The sequence below is a fragment of the Mauremys reevesii genome, linkage group 21 (assembly GCF_016161935.1).
Source record: "Mauremys reevesii isolate NIE-2019 linkage group 21, ASM1616193v1, whole genome shotgun sequence".
NCBI lineage: Eukaryota > Metazoa > Chordata > Testudines > Geoemydidae > Mauremys > Mauremys reevesii.
In genome coordinates, this window is record NC_052643.1 from 8,597,488 (window position 1) to 8,618,185 (window position 20,698).

Here is a 20,698-nt window from a genome sequence, read left to right on the forward strand (position 1 = left end):
AGACTTGAACATTCTGACACTAACGTAGGGAAAACAACAACGGTCCCTGTCCCCAGATGGTCCCCTGAGAGTCCCTTCAGGCCTTAACCACACACCATGACCACTCCGGGTCTCCTTTGTCACCACCCTGGTTTATTATATTTTATGTTTACAGCAGCAGTGGGCAAACTACAGCCCGGCAGACCATTTAATCCGGCCCTCAGCTCCTGCCGGGGAGCAGGCTTGGGGGTTTGCCCCGCTCTGGCGCTCCCAACCCCCTCACTGCCCCCCCCCCACCCTGAACTCCTCATTTCAGGCCCCACTCCAGAGCCCACACCCCTACCCCCAATTTCGTGAGCATTCAGGGCCTGCCCTATAATTTCCATACCCCGATGTGGCCCTCAGGCCAAAAACGGTGCCCACTTCTGGTTTACAGGGAGCCGGCAGCATCCCCCTTTGCTTCTGGGTCAGGGTACAGTGACAGTGGTAGTAGCAGCCAGTTCTGCCTCCCCACCAAGCTCTTCAACCTGTCAGATGTTCTATAGAAACCCACAGGCGAAACCCACAGGCACAACCCTCAGTCCCTGCCCCCTATGAAGGTCTCCTTTAAAGAGGTGCTGCTGGGGACTCTGGTGCCTGTGCCGCAGCCAAGGCCAGGCCTTTTAGAAGAGGCTGATTTCTTAGCAGACCGTAGCCCCGGAGCATACTCCCTCCTGTGGGAAAGACACTCGGCTGCTTGGCCTGGCTGATGTCCCTGGTGCGAGATGCAGGAGGTTAAAATGGAGTCCCAGAGAAGACAAGTCATTTCAGAGGGCAGAGGTTGTAGGAGGCTTGGTGTCAACCAGGAGCACTTGTTCTGCAGATTCCAGCCAGGGTATGAAAATACAGTCATGGAGAGGCTGGGGACAGAGCGAAAAAAAAAATGTCTGACACCACCCCAAGTCTGAACTGGGAGAGCTCACGCAGATTACCTCAAGTGCTAAGAGCTGGAGTCTGGCTCGTGGCCTCTCTACGGTGACCTCCCGGCTCAATGGTGATGCTGCTGTTCGTCACTCTGCACCCGTACCATCCTGCCCAGTACTGGGTGTCCTGTCCTCCGTGTTCGAACAAGATGTGACGAACTCCAGCTTGGTAGTTGTGGAAGGTGTAAGAGATCTGAGGGGTAAGAAAGGGAGGAAAAAAATCTTTCATTTTGCCCGATGGACTCAGCCCCGTCCTGTGATTGTGAGCATGTCTGTACTAAAAAAATCTCAACACTAAGCCGAGGCAGCTGGTCTCAGAGGCAGGTCAGCCCGGCCCGGCAAGCAAGTGGGTCTCAGAGCCCTGGCTCCAGCCCAAGCGGGCTATTTTTAGCCCTGTAGCACGAGCCTGGGTCAGTTGATGTGCTGCTATAGGGTGGGGTTTCGTTTGTGTTTTAAACAGCATAGGCATCCCCTATGGTAAAGTAAGAGCTCTGGCCTTGTGAAGAAGTTAGCTCATGAACATCCTCTCTGAGCTGGAAGAGGGTTAGAGACAGAGGCTTGCGTTGCTCTATACGGAAGGCCAGAAAAGGTTAAAATAAAGTTAAAAATCCAGGCCCTGTCTAGCCTGGAAGCCTCCTTGATATCTATAGTCGGATACTAGATGCCCCATGTTCTCCCACATTCAGTTCACCGTGGCAGTGGCTACGTGGTGCAGACGGGCCTGGGGCGTTTAACCACTGTGTTATCCTACCCACGGCACTGGAAAGGATGTAAGCACCTTGCTAAATCAGGACCTTGAGCATCCACTCACTTGATTTCAAACCAGTTGCAGGGATTTTGACACATCTTCCATTAAATCACCGAGGCCTGGTCTATGTTACTAGGTTTAGGCTTATGGTGTGCACAAACCACTGCCTATCATGCTGGCCAATATCATCTCATTGTTTCCCTGTGCTGCCCCTCTATATCCCTCTGTGGTCTGTCTTATATTAGATTTGGGGCAAGGCCTGTCGTCTTGTTCTGAGTTTGCATCACACCTAATGCAAAGGTCCTGGTCCTTGACTTAGGCTCTGAGGCACTGCTGCAACAACTAATGATGATGATGAAAAACTCGGCTTCTGTCAGCATAGCTGTGCACACATCTACACTCAAATCCGAGTCCTGCCAGCACAAACCTGAACTCCTGCCAGCGAAGTGACACGAGTCCCTCCACCTGGACTGTGTGGATGCTGTATTACCTACCCTGGTACCAAGAGTCCTCCAGCAACAGGCCCATGATGCCACTGTTGCTGCGGCAGCGACCGCTCTGCTCTACGTGTTGTACGTTGCGGTGACTGGACACCTGCCCCCCTTTGCTGATAAACCATTCTAGGGTAGACAAGGCCTGAGGCTAACGTCACTGCACCAGTTACACTGGCTTCATGTTTAGAAGGTTTATCCTCCATCCCCGCCACATTGAGAAAACATTGAAATAGAGTGAGCACCCACTTCTCCCCTCTCCCCTGGCTATTCTGCCAGGAAAATCAATCTTCCTGCTATGTCTGAAGTTAAAAAAAGCAAGCAGAGAAACACCCCTCCACCCTCTTTACCTCTTCAGCACTTTAGCTAAGTCACACAAAGCACACACCCAATTTCTTAATCCTTTTCAGGTCACCAATCAAACTTCCCTTCTTTTTCTGACAGATCAACTTCCCCTCTCGCTCAGGGCCAGCTGCTGCTTAGCAATGACTCCTCTGGCTGCCACCTCTCCCATATAAGTAACGTTGAGGCCCACAGCATCATTCATTCATTCATTCATGCCCGTCACCCCAACCGGGGTATGGGCCGCCAACACTTGAAAACACTTTCAGGAAAGAGGAACATCACAGGCCTAAAACAAAGGGTGCAGGGAACTCGGATGCAAAATTAAAGACACACTAAAAAGAGGAACTACTGGCATTTGACTCAGCTTGGCTTTTCGATACAAATAAAAAAATTGCTTTGACAAAAAACTTATAGCAATATGGCCAGGGAGGATTTGGAAATGCCAGTGCAACAGCTGGTGGTTAGCCAACAGTTCCCAGCAGCAATAGCAACCCAAACAGGAAGAACTAAACCTGAAAGTGAAACTAAACTCGATTCTCAGTGCTGTTACAGAGGAGGGGAATACAGATCAATTTTCAAAGCTTTTCAGTTCATATTTGATCGGTGATTTGGTGCCAGACATAGAGAAATCTGTTTACAGTGTATTTATTGTTAAGGTAAATTCCTGTAGTGGCAGGTTTATTTGAAAATATTTGGATTTTAAATTTTCTCCTTTAAGCCTTGCAAACCAAACAAAAAGTTTTGCTAAAGCAGGAGGCTGAAGTGAAACTATGCCGCTCTAGCTTCACATTCGCCACACTGAAAAATAAACAAACTAGAACAGGAATAGGCACATTCAGTTTTTAAAGTGCTCAGGTTTTAATACGGGGGTTAGCAACAGGCAGGACATTTGTTTAAAACATAAAATAAAAATGATTCCTCTGACAATGGCATTGTCTACACTGGGAATTACCCTGATTTCAATCAGTTGTGGCCGGCAGCCAGCCTACATGCTCAAGAGCAAACCCTCCTATACACAAGAAACGCTGCAAAGTCGGGGCTAATACACAGAACAGACACGGCCAGTGTCCCTTAAAATTGGGGTTTATCTACACAAGACAATCGGTCCAGTATAACTTGAGGGGCTGGGTTACAGTGCTGTGCTCTTCCTCTGGATTAAGAGTGGCTTATCTGTTTGGTTTAATTCGATTAGGAACAGGTTTGAAAGAAACCAAAATAGTGTCTACACAGTGGCTTGCACCAGTTTAACTATAATGGTTTAAGAGCCAATTCAAAATTATACTGGTGCAACTTTCTTGTTTAGACAAGTCCCTTGAAACCTCATGATAAAGTTGGTTCAGGTTTCAGAAGTAACTTTGCTCCAGTCTCAATCAAAAGAATGTCCATACAGAGCACAAGGGACCTGACTGGTCATGTTCTCCATTTATTTCAACCCTCCATGTTGAAATAGATGTGGGACGTGCTGAGCATCTGCGACCCCTGCTGAACCCAGCTCACTCTCTCACAGCTGTGTTGCTTCTGCAGGGCCACTAAGGAATAACTTTAGCGCTGGAGGCCCAAAGAGAGCAGATGTGCTGGGGAAGGAGGACCCATTGTTATCCAGCCATTGTTCAGATTAGGGTCATGTGTTAAAACCACGGCACTGATCTAAAGCTGCTGCCCACACAGCTAGTCTCTGGATTCCTCACCTCTCTCCACTCTGCATCACTCCACTGCTCTATGATCACTGGTTCGGGACAGAACTCGTGAAGGACGATGTAGTCTGCAGAGAGCAGCTGCACACGGAGTTCATAACGGCACCCACAGTCAAACCTGGCAGCATACCTGGAGAGACAGTGAGAGGTCAGGCACTGGGAAGATGCACATACCTACCGGGACAGTCACCGTTCTGGGGATGCCTGTTGCCAGAGACAAGCCATCCCTGCTCTTGGCATGGCAGGGGTTAGTCATTTTATACAGGGGCTCGGAAATGGAACTGGAGCTAAGCTGAAGCCTGCCAGTGGGATGGGAAAGCCAGCTTGCGCCCCTTATCTGTAATGGCATCTCCAGTTCTGTAGTAACCCAAAGGTGGTATTACTATTACCTAGCATTCTTCAGAGTACCTCAAAGAGCTGTACAGATGGGGAGTATCATCATGGCCTGGCGGGGAAACTGAGTCATGTGAACCAGTGACAGAATTCTGGAGTCCCGGCTCTGTGACTTTCAACACTAGATCATGATCCCTTCCAGACTCAGGAACAGAACCCAAGTCTGACTTGTTCCTTATTAAATCATTACAGTCCCCGGAGCTAGAGTCAAAGAACTCCACTGATGTAGTCCCAGCTGAAATCCAGAGTCATCCTCACATATGCAGAGAGTCTAGTTTTTAATGTGCATGCTCACCAGTCCTTGACTACAATATCAGGCCGTATTTCATCCATCAGCTGGTCCCAGTAACCCTCTTTCTTTAGGTCAATGAGCTGAACCTTTAGACACTGCCTGGGAACAGATCACATAAGTTTTTAGCACCACATGCAAGTTGTACATGTGCCTATTTCCTCATCTCTCCACTGGAGTTTAGTGGTTCCTTTTAGTTAAAGCCCAGGGCTCCTCCCTAGATTAGTAACACCCCGGTGTTGTGCGGTACATGCCGCTAGCCCAGACAGCACATGGTGTCAGAGATGCAGGAGCAGCAGCTAATCCTCACCTTTGACCCCTACTCAACTGCTTTCATTGTGGGTCGCTGGAACCAGACACACACTCAGAGCTTGAATCTGACTATCCCATAGGTTTGGAACAAACTCCGTTCAGTTTTACTGGCAAAGGACCGCGAGGAAAGCTTCTGTCTAGGTTACACCCCATTTACCAAACCTTTACACAAGCTGTTTGGCCAATGCTTTATATTAGAAGAGAAACAAAAACCCGAGCTGTGAGGAGCTTCCCGTCTCCGCTAAAAAGCTCTACTGGTTTTGACACCATTGGGTGCCCTTGAGACGTTGTCTGAGTGGCAGTATGTCCCGTAAGAGGGCAGAGAGGATGCTCCCTCTGTATCTCCACAAGGTAACTAGTTACTTCTTCCTTTCTATTCCTGGACCCAGCTCCACCCGCCTGCATGGAGTCCGGTGTGTTCTCAAACAGCCAGGGTGCCCTCTTCCCTCCAGGCCCAGCTTCAGAGCATGAGAATCTGATTCTTACCCGTAAGAGGTGACAAAGTATTTGCGCACGTGTGGGCTGGGAAAGTCTCTCCCGTGTTCCCCAGGCAGATCCTCGACTTTCCATTCATTTCCCTCGTTCGATTTCAGAGTCCAGAACTGAAAGCTCTCTAGGAAGGGATCGTGAAGGGGACAGTGAGGCCACCCAACCCGCAGACGAAGGGCTCATCCCCAAAAGGGGCAGCAGAAAGGTCTGAGAACCTGAAGTTTTCAGCCCTCACCTCAATTTTCCGCAAGAATCTAATTTTCACTTTAAAAAGCGAGTGGCGGGGTGGGAGGTGGCAGCTTTGTCCCAGGGATAATTGCAGCAGCCTGGGGATCCATTCCCAGTGATTTCAAGGTGTATCTAGTTTCCCTACTGCTGAGTCTCCTCCTAATCTACGCTACCCATTTCTCCCCTGGGTGAGCCTGGCTGTCAGCCAGCACTATCCCTCACAGCAGCATTCAGCACAGACCCAGCCAACTCATGTGCTGCCGCCACATTACAGCGGCCTCGTACGAAAGGCTCCCGCTGCACACTTCCACAGCAGGCCACGAGCCTGCCCAACCCCCCTCACCTACCCTAGAGCGACCTGGGTAACAATTCCCCATTGCTCAGCTGCACCGGGGCCACCGCAGGTTCGGAGGCGGGGAGTGGAGGAACCATCAGGCTGCAGCAGCCGCTGATTTTATCACCATGTCATTTAAACTGGCTACACACTTTCATGCCGCCGAGGCCCTGCCTCTGCTGGAGATTTGGTCTGGTTACACCCATAGGTGTAGCTGCACCAGTGCTACCCTTAAGACTCCACGGATGCAGCTTTACCAGTCTACGCTAATGGTTGCGCCAGCACAGCTAAATCAGTAGCCAAACACAGATGACTGTAGCCAAGGCAAATCCACAGCGTAGGTGGGGCCTGAAAGATTAGACCTAGGGCAAGGCTATAAACTGACCAGCCTCCTAGCTGCTGGGGAATTCCCCTCCCGCCGCCACTTTCCAATACAAAGGAACAAACCTTCAGCACAAGGATTTTTGAGTAAGTTCTTCTTCACGCTGCAGAGGAAATAGAAGATCTTCCAGTCCTGGATAGTCTTGTCCCACTTCTCATGATTAAAGCCCTCCCGCTGACACTTGCGTTTCCACACAGTGGCTAAGTTGATCACATCCCGCCAGAGGACACAGACCAGCTGGCAGTTACAGATCAGCTCCCGGGCGGGGACCAGGGAAAAGAGTTCCACCAGGACATCTTCGGGCAGGTCACCGATGTTCGCCATCTTTCTGTGGGCCCAGGGCTCCAGCAGCCTGCAATGCAGACCAGGGAGAGAGTCACCAGGCACAATCCGCCCAGAAAGGGTGGGAACACAATAAGCAAAGCAGATCTCCCATTGAATTGTGGTGGGAGGGGAGGGAATGGAAGGAGAAGGAAAGGGAGTTAGGACATGGAAGTCAGATTTATAAAGCACTGCACTAGGCAGACATCCCAGACTGCTGCACTGAGGCTGTGGCTACGCTGGCAAAAATGAGACCTGACAGCCACCAGTGTCTCTCACCAAGGGTGAATTGTGGTCCCATTTATTCAAGGCTCTTAAGGCCAGATGTTTAGGTGTATAAAATGCAGATGGGGCTTAGTTAGATGCCTGAGTCCCTATGGGAGTCAGGCACCTAACCTGCGTAGGCGATTCTGAAAATCCCCCCAGGCATCTATCTACGTCTTTAGGCTCCTACATATTTCTGAAAATCTGGCTCTTAGGCCACCTTTACATTGGATTTTGAACCATGTGCTAAAGCCAGGGTGACCAGACAGCAAGTGTGAAAAATCGGGACGGGGGTGGGGAGTAATAGGCGCCTATATAAAACACAGCCCCAAATATCAGGGCTGTCCCTATACAATCAGGACATCTGGTCACCCTGGCTAAAGCGAAAGCTAAACTCCATTCACACACAGATCCATTCAAACACGTTTCCAAGTTGTGTTGGCCACCTGCAGGTTGACAGGGCCTAGTTGATCCCAAGACGCATGGCCAGGCATCTCCCTGGTGGGATTTGCAGCTGTGTAGGAGAAACCTTGTGCAGATGGGTCCTGAGCTGGGCTGCCTCTGCCTACCCGTGGGGCATGCTAGCCCCACCCACGTGTGGGCGTCAGTCAGTACGCAATGCCAGCCACCCACATCCTCCAGTCAAACAGATTCACTTTGCCCTTTCCCATGCCACAAATCCTGCTTCTCTCCCCAGCCCAGACAGGAGATCCTGCGCTCCATCTACACATGCATGGGCCCTACGATTGCCGCTGAGGTTACCACCTCGTGGGTCTCTGACCAGCCTGGCCATATTTTTTCAAATGGACTTGCCAGTTGCCAAAAAATAATTTAATCTGCCATTGTGGGTTTTTTTGATGTGGGTCTAAAGATTTGCATTATTCTCACAACACGCTGAGATCGCCAACGTTAAAAGTTTCTGCGTCCAACTGAAGATAACCTGCGGGAGTGGGAACGTCGCAGTAAGTGATAACCACTGAAAATACAGCACCTGTCTGCCCTCCAGCGCGCAAGCGGGTTTGCGTCATACGGAGACATGCCATGTTATCTCTAGGGGATCTCGCGCCAGACACCATAGGGAGCTGTTGAAGGGTGGGGGTGCAAAGCTGCCTTGTGGTTGGGGCTGTGGCAGGCTTGCTTTAGGGAGGGGAGCAGATCTGGTTTTGCTGGTTTGTTTGTTTGTTTTTGCATTTCCAAGCTGGTAACACTAGTTGCCACCTGGTCAAAGGTTTTCCCAGGACGGTCCTGGCCTGGGAAATGTGTCAGGGTGCCCAGCACGCGCTGCACCCCGGATGTACCCGAGAAACGCCAACCCCAATGGGCCCCCTCCTGCCATGCAAAGCCCCCCGCCCCTCGCCCTCGGCTCCTGCCCCGCTGCCAGGCGGAGGAACCCGGCCTGGCCCCCGGCGCGGGGAGGCTGCCCCGGCCGCTTGCAGCCGAGATCCAGGCCGCCGAGCCCGGGCTGCCAGCTCGGCCCGCTGCCGCCTGCGTCTCCTCCCCCGGGGCAGGGGCCGGAAGTGCGAACCGGCCTCTCCCTCCCTCCCCGGGGCCCAGACCTCACCCCGCCCCGGCTCCCCCCCGGAGACGCCCCGGACCCCGCTTCCCTCCTGCCCGCCCGCCCGGCCGCTCGCTCACCGCCCGGAGTCGGGGCCAGCTGCCGAGTGCGGCCGCGGAGAAGGAAAAGGAAAGTAAAACAGCTGAGCGGAGCGTCACGCCAGGCCCGAGCTCCCCCTGCTGTCAGCTCTGCAGCCACCTCTGGGCGCTCGTTTCTACTCCCAGGGGCTGCTCTTTGTACAGCGCCTAGCGCACCGGGGCGAGGGCCACGGCGGGGGCGCCTGGGCGCTACCAGAGCCCCAGTAAATAATAAAGCTGAAGAGCGAGCAAGGGAGACAGGTGGTGGGTACTACAGGGACAAACACAGGATAGGAGCACCTAGGCCGCAGCTACCCTAGGAACTCACAGCAGCCTAGTTGGGTCGGACAGGGGGGCCATGAGGTGTGAGGAGCGGCCGGCCTGGCTTCCATCAAAAGCCTCTTGTGTAGATGCAGGTACACTGGGTAACGTTTGCTGGTCCAGGTTAGGGGGCCTGCAGGGCAGCGGTGGGAGGTGACCGGAGGCGGCTCTGCAGACAGAAGTGGAGTGTTGCTGGTATAAGCTGTAGCTGCACTACAAGTGCTTTGCCAGTATCTCTGTACCATGGTGCAAATCACTCCTTGTGTAGACGTGGCCCGAGCTGGGTGGACAGCCGGAGGGGCACCCTTCATGTTACCCGCAGCGTCTGTTATCACTTGCATCTGACTATTCTGTTATGGGAATCTGCTTCATCTTAAGGGAAAATGTACTGAACCAGGGAGGAATTAAAGTTACAAGAGGCAGAAGAATAAACCAAATTGAGGAAAAGGAAAAAGTTTCATTGTTAAAAAATTTAAAAAAAACCTTCAGAAAGAGGGAACCATTTTCGTGAATTATGCACGCAAGTAATTACTGTTCTTGCCCAAGCCTCTGTCATGGACTGAGAGCTCCTTGGAGCAGCAGTGTTTGGAAAGCACCTAGCAGGGAGTGGGCATTCACACAACTGAATAACGAGAAACGTGATTTAGAGAATGAGGGTAAGGGGCTGTCTAGGAAAATAATAATAATAATAATCACCTTATAAACAAACCCCTCTCCCTCCCCACTTGGATGATTAGGAGTGAAATCATTTTACAGACCTTACTTTTCACCGTCGATACCAAAACCAGTCAAAAAGCTAAGTACATAAGAGCAAATCTTTACAGCTCCTAACAAAACTGCATAGCCACATGATGCACTTACTGTAAACTTTGTCCTTCCTGTGTCCCTGGGGATAATTACTGTCACTTGTCGCTGGCTTTACTCTGCAAAGCGCAGAGCACCTTCCCGAGCCCTGCATATAGAGCAACTAGAATTATGGGGCCTGTTCCCTTTTGGCACATCACTCTACTCGGACCACAAAACTAGTTCAGGGTCGGCTCCTGCAAGCTCTTCCTGCAGTCAGAGCTGCTCATGAGGGTTGCAGGCACTTGAGACACCTTGGGCCCGATTTTCAGAAAGATCAAGTTGGGCATCCAAAAAGTGGAGGTGCCCACAAGTTAGAGGCCGCTTTTGAAAATGCAGCTGCCTGCCTGCAGCTGGGGAGGAGAGATGGGCGTGAGACAGTGGGAGGAGGAGGAAACAGGAGTAGAGGCATGGTTATGCAGATCTCCAGGGGATGAGGAGAGCCCCAGAACTGATGTAGAAGATGACAGTAAGGCAGGGGGCAGATTCGAGAAGGGAACATCAATTGCACTTAGAGACTGAATTTACTCATGCAGTTCATTGTGAACACAAAACATCCTAGTTTGTGAGGATGAGCTGTCAGGTCTTAGCCTCTCCCATTCCCTAGTAGCTGGGTATGGAAGGTGGCATCAGCCTACAGCCCAGCTGGGGTTTCTCTGCCCCTGGGGAGCCAGCCCCTCCGGGATCCTCCTTCCAGCCGTTTATACCACCCTCACCAGTGTGGTACATGAGAACCTGCATCTCACAGCCACTGGGTGCCCCTCAGCCAAGCACCTCCAATGCTGCAGCGCCACCCGGAGGTGCAGAGCAGCGCATCAGGGATAGATACGGGATACAGCTGGAGTGAGCCCTGCACAGCAGGCCCGATTCAGTCCCTCACATTAACGTACAGTTTGGTCTCCCCTTGCTCTGGGCTCTTGCATGAAACAGGCACAAGTTCCTAATGCCGGGGAAATACAGGGTGGCAAAGGGCACATTCATCCTCCCAACACCCTGGGAGGTAAGTGTCAACAGCCCCCACCTCCTTTGACTGGTCAGGAGGCAGAGGCAGAGAGGAGCAAGTGACTTACCCAAGCTCACACAGAGCCGGAATGAGAAACCAGGAGTCCCTGGCTCCCAGACTCACCCCTCCCCCCCCAGGTAACTCTCTAGCCAGGTCAGCAATATCACAAGAGCCAATACACGAGCACCTCCTGGATTGCAGCGGATGAGGTGCTGTCCCTTTAAGAGGGGAACCCATTCTGCCTGCTCGATGCTCTAGCAGAGCCCTGCCAGCATTAGTTACTTGCCTGCGACAGACCAATCCAGAACGGTGCCGCCGTCTCAGGAGCAGCAAGTGAGGTAGGAGCTTCTCAGCGTCTCCTGTTCCTCTCTCACTGCCGGGCTGGGATGCTGCTAGAGAGGCAGGCCTTTTGCACAGCCGCCTCGGCTTGCGCTGCAGCATCCTTGGTGCTCTACGGGCCTTGTTAGGCCAGGTGCTTTAACCCTGCAGCGCTCCCTGCTCTCTTCGCAAGGCAGGAGTGCACCTTTAAGGCTTGTGCAGAGAGGGGAACAGGGCACAGGAAAGGTTTGGGAAGGGCAGGGCACCTGGCAGAGGAGACCAGAGTGTGCCCCCAAATAGGGAAAGAGCTGGAATCGGAAGCTGTTCAGTTCATTGTGGACTCAAGTTAAGTTAAGGGGAGACTCTTCGGAAGGGGACAGGGGAGGACATGAAAGCAGGGCTGGGGGCCGAGGCTCGGGCAAGGCGGTGAAATGAAGGAGGACCGATGAGTCTGGCTAGTCCGGAGACGCGGTGAGTTTGTCAGTGAGGGTGCCGCAAAGGTGCTGCAGACGATGAAGTCAGCAGGGACTGCAGCCTGCGTGATCAGAGTCTGGCCTGTTCTGCCCTTCAGGAATTTCCTTCATATTAAACACTGAGCTTGTAACTTGGTTGGGTGGGAGGATGCTAATACCACCCCTCATAGCCGTGGAATTTTGCCATCTGATGCCAGTGCAGGGCAGATGGGAGACATCTGGAGCTCAGAGCTTTTGGGTTCAGAATACCAACAGCAGTGACCTCTGCATCCTGCCCTGCCTTACTTAAGTGACACAGCACTTCGTGATGTTGGCCTGGCTGTATTAATGCTGCCAAGGTTTCTCCAAATGGCATGTCAGGTTTGCCCGCTGGGTTCCATTCGCTCCCGGCAGCACACAGAAGATGGACCGAATAGAGCCTAGTGCTAGAAGAAAGCTATGATTGGCTCCTGGCGAGTCTGGTCAGGTCCCCTCCAGACTGCATCTTAGTGCAGCCTCTGCAGCTTCTCAACAGCAGGAGTCAGATGGGATAAAAGCACTGTCATGGTGCATCCCATATTAATGACATGCGGTTTGGAATCTGCACTCTCAGCTCCGGTTACTCTGTCGCAGCTGGCTCCAAAGGCTGGGCCAGTGGGAGTGGGCTTGGCTCAGTGACACAGAAGGTTTCTGAGTCTGCACACTCAAGTAGGGCGAGTGCTGAGGGACACGTCTGACCCTGTTGCCAGGATTCCTAGGCCTTAGAGGGAGGAGAGTCAGAGGGGACTCGATTGAGATATTTGCCATTGCACAAAGTGCATCATTCTGTACTGTCCTGTCACATGAGAGCAAAGGGGCCACTCTGTGATACGAAGGGCTTGCAAATTTCAAACACACCCAACTAAATCTGACGCATTGTCAAGGATTTACAGGGTACCGATCACCATGGTATCTGGACACCATTACAGGGCATACACCAAGACATTAGTCATCTTATGAAGGGAAACCCAACACCCTGCCTGCAGCTTTTTATCTGGAAGTGAATCCAATAGCAAGGCCAGGTGTCTTGCAGCTCTTGCTACAAACAGCCAGGTTCCTGCATAAGCACATTTTTGGAAGGATTGCATTCCAGAGGCACAGGCTGGCTAGTGAAAATGCCCAACCTCAAGCTTCACCCTTGGGCTGTTACATTTTAATTGTCTTACTTCGCTGCCATCGGAAGTCAGAGGCTTCAATAAGAAAGTTTTTGCAGTTCTGTAATAACTTAATATAGGAATAACCTACTCTCATGTTTCAGGGTAGAAAGTGCCCAGGGATCAGGAGGAATTAATTCCGCCTCGAACACTGGTGCCCAACAGCCTGGGGCAACATGGGCTGGGTTGTCTTTTTTCCCTTCCTCTCAGGCTGCAGTCATTGGCTACTGCCAGAGGTGGGATACCAGCCCCGATGGACCAATTACCTGCTCAAGGGGTGTAAATCCTCTCCCCTTGTTCTCAGAAAGCTCCGCCCAGCCTGGCCGGAGGATGGACGCCCTCCCTGAAGCTGTCCTGATCCAGATCCTGGCCTCCATCCCTGCGGTGGAGCTGGTGCTGGTGTGCCGCCTGGTCTGCTGCCAGTGGAAGAACCTTGTGGATGGAGCAGCTCTCTGGATCCTGAAGTGCCAGCAGGAGGGCTTCACCGGGACAGAGCCTGAAGAGGAGGCCGAGAACTGGCAAACGTTCTACTTCCTGAGTAAGAGGAAGAGGAATTTAATCAAGAACCCCTGCGGCGAAGGCAAGTGACTGAACGTTATAACACCTTCGCCTGGCGGGGGGAGGACCGGGCTGGTTACTGAGCATTGTGCATCTCCGATCACTTTCAGAGGCCCTGGGTTGGGGAAGAGATCATAGAATCATAGAATCTCAGGGTTGGAAGGGACCTCAGGAGGTATCTAGTCCAACCCCCTGCTCAAAGCAGGATCAAACCCAACTAAATCATCCCAGCCAGGGCTTTGTCAAGCCTGACCTTAAAAACCTCTAAGGAAGGAGATTCCACCACCTCCCTAGGTAACCCATTCCAGTTCTTCACCACCCTACTAGTGAAAAAGTTTTTCCTAATGTCCAACCTAAACCTCCCCCTCTGCAACTTGAGACCATTGCTCCTTGTTCTGTCATCTTCTACCACTGAGAACAGTCTAGATCCATCCTCTTTGGAACATGCAGCACCCGTCTCACTGTGTGTGAGACTAAATCAACAGCAGCTGGCTCTGGGGTTCCATTAGCAGGGGTGGTGGCCAGGTGTTGGATCCTCTTTACACAAGCACCTGCTGGGCTTTCCAGGAGGGGGGCACATGCTCAGGTCCACGTGGTTAGTGGCCAGTGCAGCATAACAACACTGTGGTGCTTTACCATCTGTGGTGCTTTACTGCATTGTAAGCCACCCTCCCCTACAACCTGGGGGCTTCAGCTCCAGCTTCCAAAGAGGAGGAAGGACTGTGTGCTGGTCAAGGCACAGGACTGCAGGGCCTGAGATTTGGGTACCTTTTGGCTCTGCTACGGATTCAGTGGCAATTCACTTACAGGGTTGGTTTCAAAGGGTCTCTGTTGGGCCAGGATTCTGCAGAGGGTTTGGCTACTACTGGGGTCTCACAACAAAACAAAAAAACAAGGGGAATTTTCAAAGAAGAACATGGGCAGCGCTTGTTTGAAAATCTGCTTTTAAATGATGTACCCAAGGCTACGTGGTGAGCTTGTGGCAGAGTTTAGAGCTCAAGAACCCCTGGTTCCTGCTCTGCCTATAGACCACTGGATCATGCTGCTTCTGGCTGTATCACTCACCAACAGTTGCTTTGCTTCCAACTTCCCAGTATAATTCTGGACTGGTTTAAATGATCATGGAAACATTGCAATCAACGATGGGGTTTGTAAAAGCTTGTTTTTACCAACCTGACATTTTTGGCCTAAATTTGACCCCAAAAGCAGCTCTCTAAGGCCTGGTCCACACACAAAGTCACAGCAATTTAACATCACACCTTTATTTAATCTGTTGCAATATGCACCTAGACCAGGCTGAAATGCTGGGCAGGGCTCTCTAGTGAAGGGAGGCTGCTAAGACACTGATCAGAGTGTTGGTGCTGAGAATCAAGGGCCAGATTACGATAGTCCTACCAACCAGTCCCTTGCACTGCACATAGTCAGTGGCTCGCTTGCGAAGTAAAGCACAACCCAAATCGAACTCCCTGCCTGGATCTATTAAAGAGAAATCCCCACGGAGGAAGGTGAAGCCATGTGACTATAACCCAGAGCCTCTCTCTTGTTCTGCTACCTGCAGAGGATTTAGAGCACTGGGGGGAAGTGGAGAACGGAGGCGATGGCTGGAAAATTGAGGACCTGCCGGGAGACTTTGGAAAAGAATTTCCCAGCGATGGAGTCCACAAATACTTCGTCACTTCCTATGAGTAAGGCTGCCCTCTTCCCTGGCTGGGTTCTACCCTACACTGGCATGTGAGGAAACAGGGACGCGCTCAACCGGTATCTTCTCATCTTCCAGGTGGTGCCGCAAGTCTCAGGTCATCGACCTCAGGGCTGAGGGTTACTGGGAGGAGCTGCTGGACACAACCCAGCCTAAAATTGTGGTAAAGGACTGGTAAGTTTCGGGGGGAGGGGTTGTGCTGTGCTGGCAGGGAGAGAGGGAAAAGGCCAAGGGAAGCAGAGAGAGGGAGATGAGGAGAGGCTGGAGCTGTGTCTACACTGGGCTTCTTTGACCCCTATTGTTTCCCACCATTGCTTACGTGGGCAGGGGTCCATCAGTGGGAGCAGAGGCAGCAGGTCACTGCTCCGTGCCTCTTGCAGACACACTGGTGAGAACACCAGCCCTGGCTCTGCCCTGGCGCTCCCCCACAGCTAGCAGCGGTGGGAGACTGGAACAAGCTCACTGTAATCCAGGCCGGGGGGGCTTTGCTTTCTGGACATGGCTTGGTGTAGGACGGTGCCCAGCCCGGGCCCAGCCGCACTGCTCTCAGCACCGGGCCTGTTTGCTGAGCGGCTGCGAGGGGCGAGGCTGGCAGCTTGGGTCTCTTTGCAGGTACGCGGGTCGCAGCGACGCCGGCTGCCTCTACCAGCTGCACGTGAAGCTGTTGTCGGAGCACGAGGACGTCCTGGCCGAGTACCAGAGTGACACCATCGCCATTCCACAGGACAACGCCGCTGACTGGACCGAGGTGAGTCACGGCGAGCAGCCGGGCAGAGTCAGGGTGACGGGACAGGGCAGCGCATGCCTTGGGGCCGCAGGCAAAGCCTGATGGGAAGGGGCTTCCCTTGGTGAGCTCAGCTGCCAAAGGAGCAGGATGGGGTGAAGGCTGGGTGGTGGGGGAGGTCTTTACCCCGGGGTCGTGTCTCTCTCCTCTTCTGCAGCTGGGACCATGAGGCTGGGTTCCATGCAGCTCATGAGTGGGTGGGGGAGAGGGAAGTGGCATGGAAGGAGAAAGTCCCTGATGGCTCCAGCGTAGGAGTGGGGCCCGAAGACCATCAGCGAGCCCATCTCCCACCAGCGGCTGGTGACCCCATCCCCACAGGGCGGGGTTCAAAGCCTCGCTCCCCGGAGGGGAGATTCAGGAGCAGCTTGTGACTTCCAGGAAGCCATTCTCTCTCTTTCTCTCTCTGCTCCCCTCAGCTCTCCCACACCTTCTCCGACTACGGCCCCGGGGCTCGCTTTGTGCACTTTGAACACGGCGGCCAGGACACGCTCTTCTGGAAGGGATGGTACGGGGTCCGCGTGACCAACAGCAGCGTGACGGTGGAGCCCTAGCTGGGCCATGGCCCCTCAAGCCAGACCGGGTCCCATTCACCGCAGCTGACCCCTTGGGTCCTCCATGGGCTTCGGATAGTTTCTGCGTGGTGCTGCTTCTGGAGACGCGGGAGCTCCAGGCTGAGTGTGTGTGAGAATGAGAGTGAGAGACTGCATGCAGCTGCCTATCTTTCCTCACTGAGTTACGCAGAGCCTGGGACTAGCTGGTTTGAGGTCCATTCATGCACCAACCCTTAGAAAGCTTTTAAAACTCTCAGCGCTCTCCCCTGCCCCACTCGCCCGACGCCCTTTCAGCCAGCCGCAGCGTCACTTTGGAATGGTGCCAAGGCTGGAGTAGGAGGAACAAGCAAACTGTCTATAAATAATTCCAGGACCTTCCCTCTCCTTTGGGCTGACGTCACCTCAGACCCTAAACCTCCCTCCCCAGCAGCCACGCTGAACAGTGACTCTCACAGTGCCGCTTACCAGCATCAGATCCAGTCCACTTAGAGAGGGATTCAGGCTTCGTCTGGTCGATGCTTCGAGAGAGAGGCATGGTCCTATGGTCTCAACACAGGACCTGGAAGCCCCAAGTCCCAGTTCTGCCCCTGAGCCCCTCTGGGGCCTGGGGCAAGTCTCTTAGCTTCTCTCCCCATCTATAACAACAGCTGCCTGCCTCCTGGGGGACAGAGCTCCTTGAAGTTTGCTGTGCTGGGTGGCTGGTTTCATTATTATTAATAATCATGCAAAGCAGCAGGGAGAGGAGGGCGTCTTTCGTCTTAGGCTGGGCCCAGGAAAGGAACATAAAGATAAAGGTGGAGTCTGCCTTGGAACCTGGTCTAGTTTTGTTAAAGATGAAGCAGCTTAGCTAGTATAAGCCAAAGTCTGGAGAGAAACCAGGACCTGGGCCCAGGCAGGTCAGCTGGAAATAATCCGGATGGGAGAGAAAAAGAGAGTGAATGGAACCAGATCCAGCAGCCCCAATGGACCTCTAGACTGGGCTAAATCCTGACCTCAGGCTTTGGCTTTTTGTAGGCAGGTCCTTAGAGAAACCTTCCTCTAAAGAGCATCTTCTGCCTCATCCCTTGGGAACCTTGGCCCTCCCTCTGAACCTCCTCTGCATGCCGTACCCCAGGTACCAGGGAAGGGCGTGCACGAGAGCCGCTTCTCGGCTGACCCACCAGGGACTGACCCAGGGACCTCCAGAGCTCAAGGTGTGACCTGCTACCGGCTTGAGCTACAGCTCCTGGGTGGGGAGGGCTGTGACAGGTTCACATCCTCTGCAAATCAGCCTCTGCCCCACCTCCATCTCCTCCTGCTCCCCTCCATCCTCCCCATCTCTCCGCTCTGCTTGCGCCACTTTTCATGCTAGCCCCAGTGCCTCCTTCCCAAGCACCCTCACTCCCCTCCTCTGGGGGACGTTCTCCTGGACTCCCCACTCCGACGCCTCTGGCGTTTCTTGGGTTTGAAGCTCCCGGGGACTGTATCTGTGGGATGTAGCCCAGGCTCTTACGTCGCGTGCTAGAGATCACAGGCGAAAGGGAAGGCCGGGCAATGCAGAAAGCCACATGCTCCAGAGCTGTGCCCAGGGCCTGCAGCTAGACCCCTTCCTAGTCCGGCTTTTGGAGTCTAGAGAAGCTGCTGCTCAGCGTCACCTGCCCAAGGATGGTACCTGGCAGTTTACACGGGGCCTCTGGAAACCACAGATCCACCTCGAATGCACAGGCCTGTATGCCAGTAAACACGTACGTGCAGACTCCCCCTTAGTGCCCCTTGACACAGCTTAGGGCTATGCCCACAACACCGAACAGAAAGTCCTAAACTTAGCTGAGCCATGACTAACCCCCCCCCCCCCGCCACCCAGCAACCAATCCTAGGGAAAGAGCCTAGGCGACCCCTTCCCTTAAGCAGGCTGTCTGCATGGCTAAGCTGAGAGAGAGAGAGAGTGTGTGAGTCTCCTCTTTGCCTCTGCGGTCAGGGCAGGGCACCCAATTTAATACCTTAGCACCAAATTGTGCCATTACCCAATGCAACATGCTCGTGTTTCTTTTGCAAAAGACAAGAGCAGTGCTTAATTTGTGACAGGGCGGCACCTCTAGCCTTGGCAGCTCAGAGCCCGGAGGCGCCGGGGGCAGCTCAGAGCCCCGGCACTTCTGGCCTTGCCGCGTCAGTTATGGAAGTAAAACAATCGCTTGAGCCCCGGCCCCTCTTTCATTACAAACCTAGCCCTGGGCAAGTGCTTCTGAGCCGCACCGCGTGTCCGGCCTTCTGTCGGGCTCTGCGAGTCGCCGCACCGGGACACATGGGCCCCTCTTGAATTCTAAGCCACTCTCCAAGCCGGATGGTCTCTGGCTGAGACCACCAATAAAGCACTGTGTGTACAAGCCCCGCCTGGAGGATCTGTCTGTCTCTCTCTGGGCTCAGCTCGCTTTAGTCCTGGCATACATGGGTGGGGTGGGCTACGCCAGCTGCCTCCAGCCAAAGGGTGAGTGGCCAGGATTCCTTCCTCAGGGCTGGATCCCCCACGCCAACATCCCAACTATACCCATCCCCTTAAGGAGCCGAGCAGGCTATGCTTGGGCAAAGGGGCCCATTGCCCCTGCTCTGCAGACCAAGGGCAGCAGCCCCATTGATCAAATGAGAGGTGGAAGTAAATCTGGGGACCTCTTGCAGGCAGCCCTGGGGAGCTGGGGGAGAGCACAGGAGCCGGCCCAGCACCAGCCAGAGCTTTTCACCCAGCACGTGTCCCCTCCCCTCAGTTGGGGCTCTAAGATCCAAGAAGCACAGTTCGTAGGAAGGTCTCGCCTCGGGCTGTGAGCCGGCCCCTGCCGAATGGGAGATGAGGCTCTGCCTGCTCAGAGACCGAGACCTCTCGCTGCTGCCTCCCAGGGACCCAGGCTTTCCTGGAGCCCCCGGCTGGCCCTCGAGTCCCCTCCCGTGCTCCACAATGCTGCCCTAGCTGGGGGACTGAAGCCTGGAGTTAACTCCCTGCTTGCAGTATCCATCCCTACTGCACACCCGGGCTCTCTCAGCTGCTCGTTAATGTCCAGCTCCATCTCAGCTGCCTGCCCCCTGGGAAGAGACAAGAGCCTGGAATATCCCTAGGGAATTGAAACAGGCAGCAGAGGGATCCGTGCAACCAGCCACGATACAATTCCCATGGCACCCATCCCACGTAACATGTGCCAGCCTGAGCTTCACCTCCTCAGGCACCGGGTGTCCCCATCTCTCCACCGGCTGACGGTGCATGTCTACAGCAGGGAAGTCCTGTGGCCGAGGGTTGGTTGAGGGAGGCCCAGTGGCTCAGCCTGGCCCTGTGGGGAACAACAGAGTAATCAGGATCCTTGGGCAAAGGAGGAGCAGCTCTGTGGTTAGAGAGCCTGGCTGGGGCGACTCCAGAGGGAGTTCCCGGAAACGCCCCTGACCCAGAGCAGTCAGGGGTGTGCACACGCTGAATGTACTCGGGTGGGATTCTTGTGCCACCCCCATGCCTGCCCTGGGCCTGTATCCGAGGGTGGGGGTTACCCTGGCAGTACCTCGTCCCAGTGGGCTCCTGCCCATTCTTTATGCCTGCACTCCAGAGCCCCCTGCCGTCTTTAAACAGGGGGCTGGATTTCCCCCTCTCACTAGCTTGACCTCTGTGTCACGCCACTGAAGACAGGGGAGCCACTCCTGATTTACAGCTGGTGTAAGAGCTCAGACAAAGGCCCGGGCGTTTCCTGCTCTGAGGGAGCCGGATCAGCGGAAGGGGGCCCACCTTCCATAACTGTGGCTGGCTGGCACCTCCTGTGCCCAGCAGAGGGCTCTGTGGGACCACAACAGGCCCATGATGTCCCCAATGCCTGTAAGCAACAGCTGGGCCCCTTGCAGGACGCACCCCAGCAGCTGCTTTGGCAGCGCCGTGCCCAACTCCACCATGACCTGCTGTCCCCGCTGCTCTCCGGTGTCTTTCTAGCCGCTCACGCCACGCATCCGGGTTTGGCGGCTGGACTGCAACTCACCCGTCAGTCTGCCAGGGCCAGGCTGCTGGGCGGGGGGTACGAAAGCACCGCCGCCCGTTAGGCACCTAACTCCCATGGACAGGCAATGGAAGTTGGGTGCCCGACTCCCTTAGGCCTGGTCTATACTGAAAAA

At 53.9% G+C, this 20,698-nt stretch overlaps 2 protein-coding genes across 4 annotated transcripts; one reads left to right on the top strand and one right to left on the bottom strand.

Annotated features, from left to right (window-relative positions):
- Positions 1 to 542: 542 nt before the first annotated feature.
- On the bottom strand, positions 543 to 8,985 carry LOC120387812 (F-box only protein 6-like). 2 transcript variants are annotated; one of them, XM_039508976.1, is made up of 6 exons: positions 8,867 to 8,985; positions 6,712 to 6,998; positions 5,700 to 5,826; positions 4,908 to 5,003; positions 4,214 to 4,349; positions 543 to 1,134 (listed from the first exon to the last, which is right to left on the bottom strand). In XM_039508976.1, exons 2-6 carry the CDS (start codon positions 6,968 to 6,970, stop codon positions 952 to 954), a joined length of 801 nt encoding a protein of 266 aa, XP_039364910.1. In that variant the 5' UTR covers positions 6,971 to 6,998; positions 8,867 to 8,985; the 3' UTR covers positions 543 to 951. The 2 variants fall into 2 exon arrangements, with proteins under 2 accessions (XP_039364910.1, XP_039364909.1); XM_039508975.1 differs by lacking the exon at positions 8,867 to 8,985 and adding an exon at positions 8,223 to 8,506.
- FBXO2 (F-box protein 2) lies at positions 7,868 to 18,949 on the top strand. Of its 2 annotated transcripts, none has more exons than XM_039508977.1 (6): positions 7,868 to 8,193; positions 13,298 to 13,573; positions 15,110 to 15,236; positions 15,329 to 15,424; positions 15,863 to 15,998; positions 16,451 to 18,949. In XM_039508977.1, exons 2-6 carry the CDS (start codon positions 13,324 to 13,326, stop codon positions 16,583 to 16,585), a joined length of 744 nt encoding a protein of 247 aa, XP_039364911.1. In that variant the 5' UTR covers positions 7,868 to 8,193; positions 13,298 to 13,323; the 3' UTR covers positions 16,586 to 18,949. The 2 variants fall into 2 exon arrangements, with proteins under 2 accessions (XP_039364911.1, XP_039364912.1); XM_039508978.1 differs by lacking the exon at positions 7,868 to 8,193 and adding an exon at positions 11,303 to 11,368.
- The last annotated feature ends 1,749 nt before the right edge of the window (positions 18,950 to 20,698 follow it).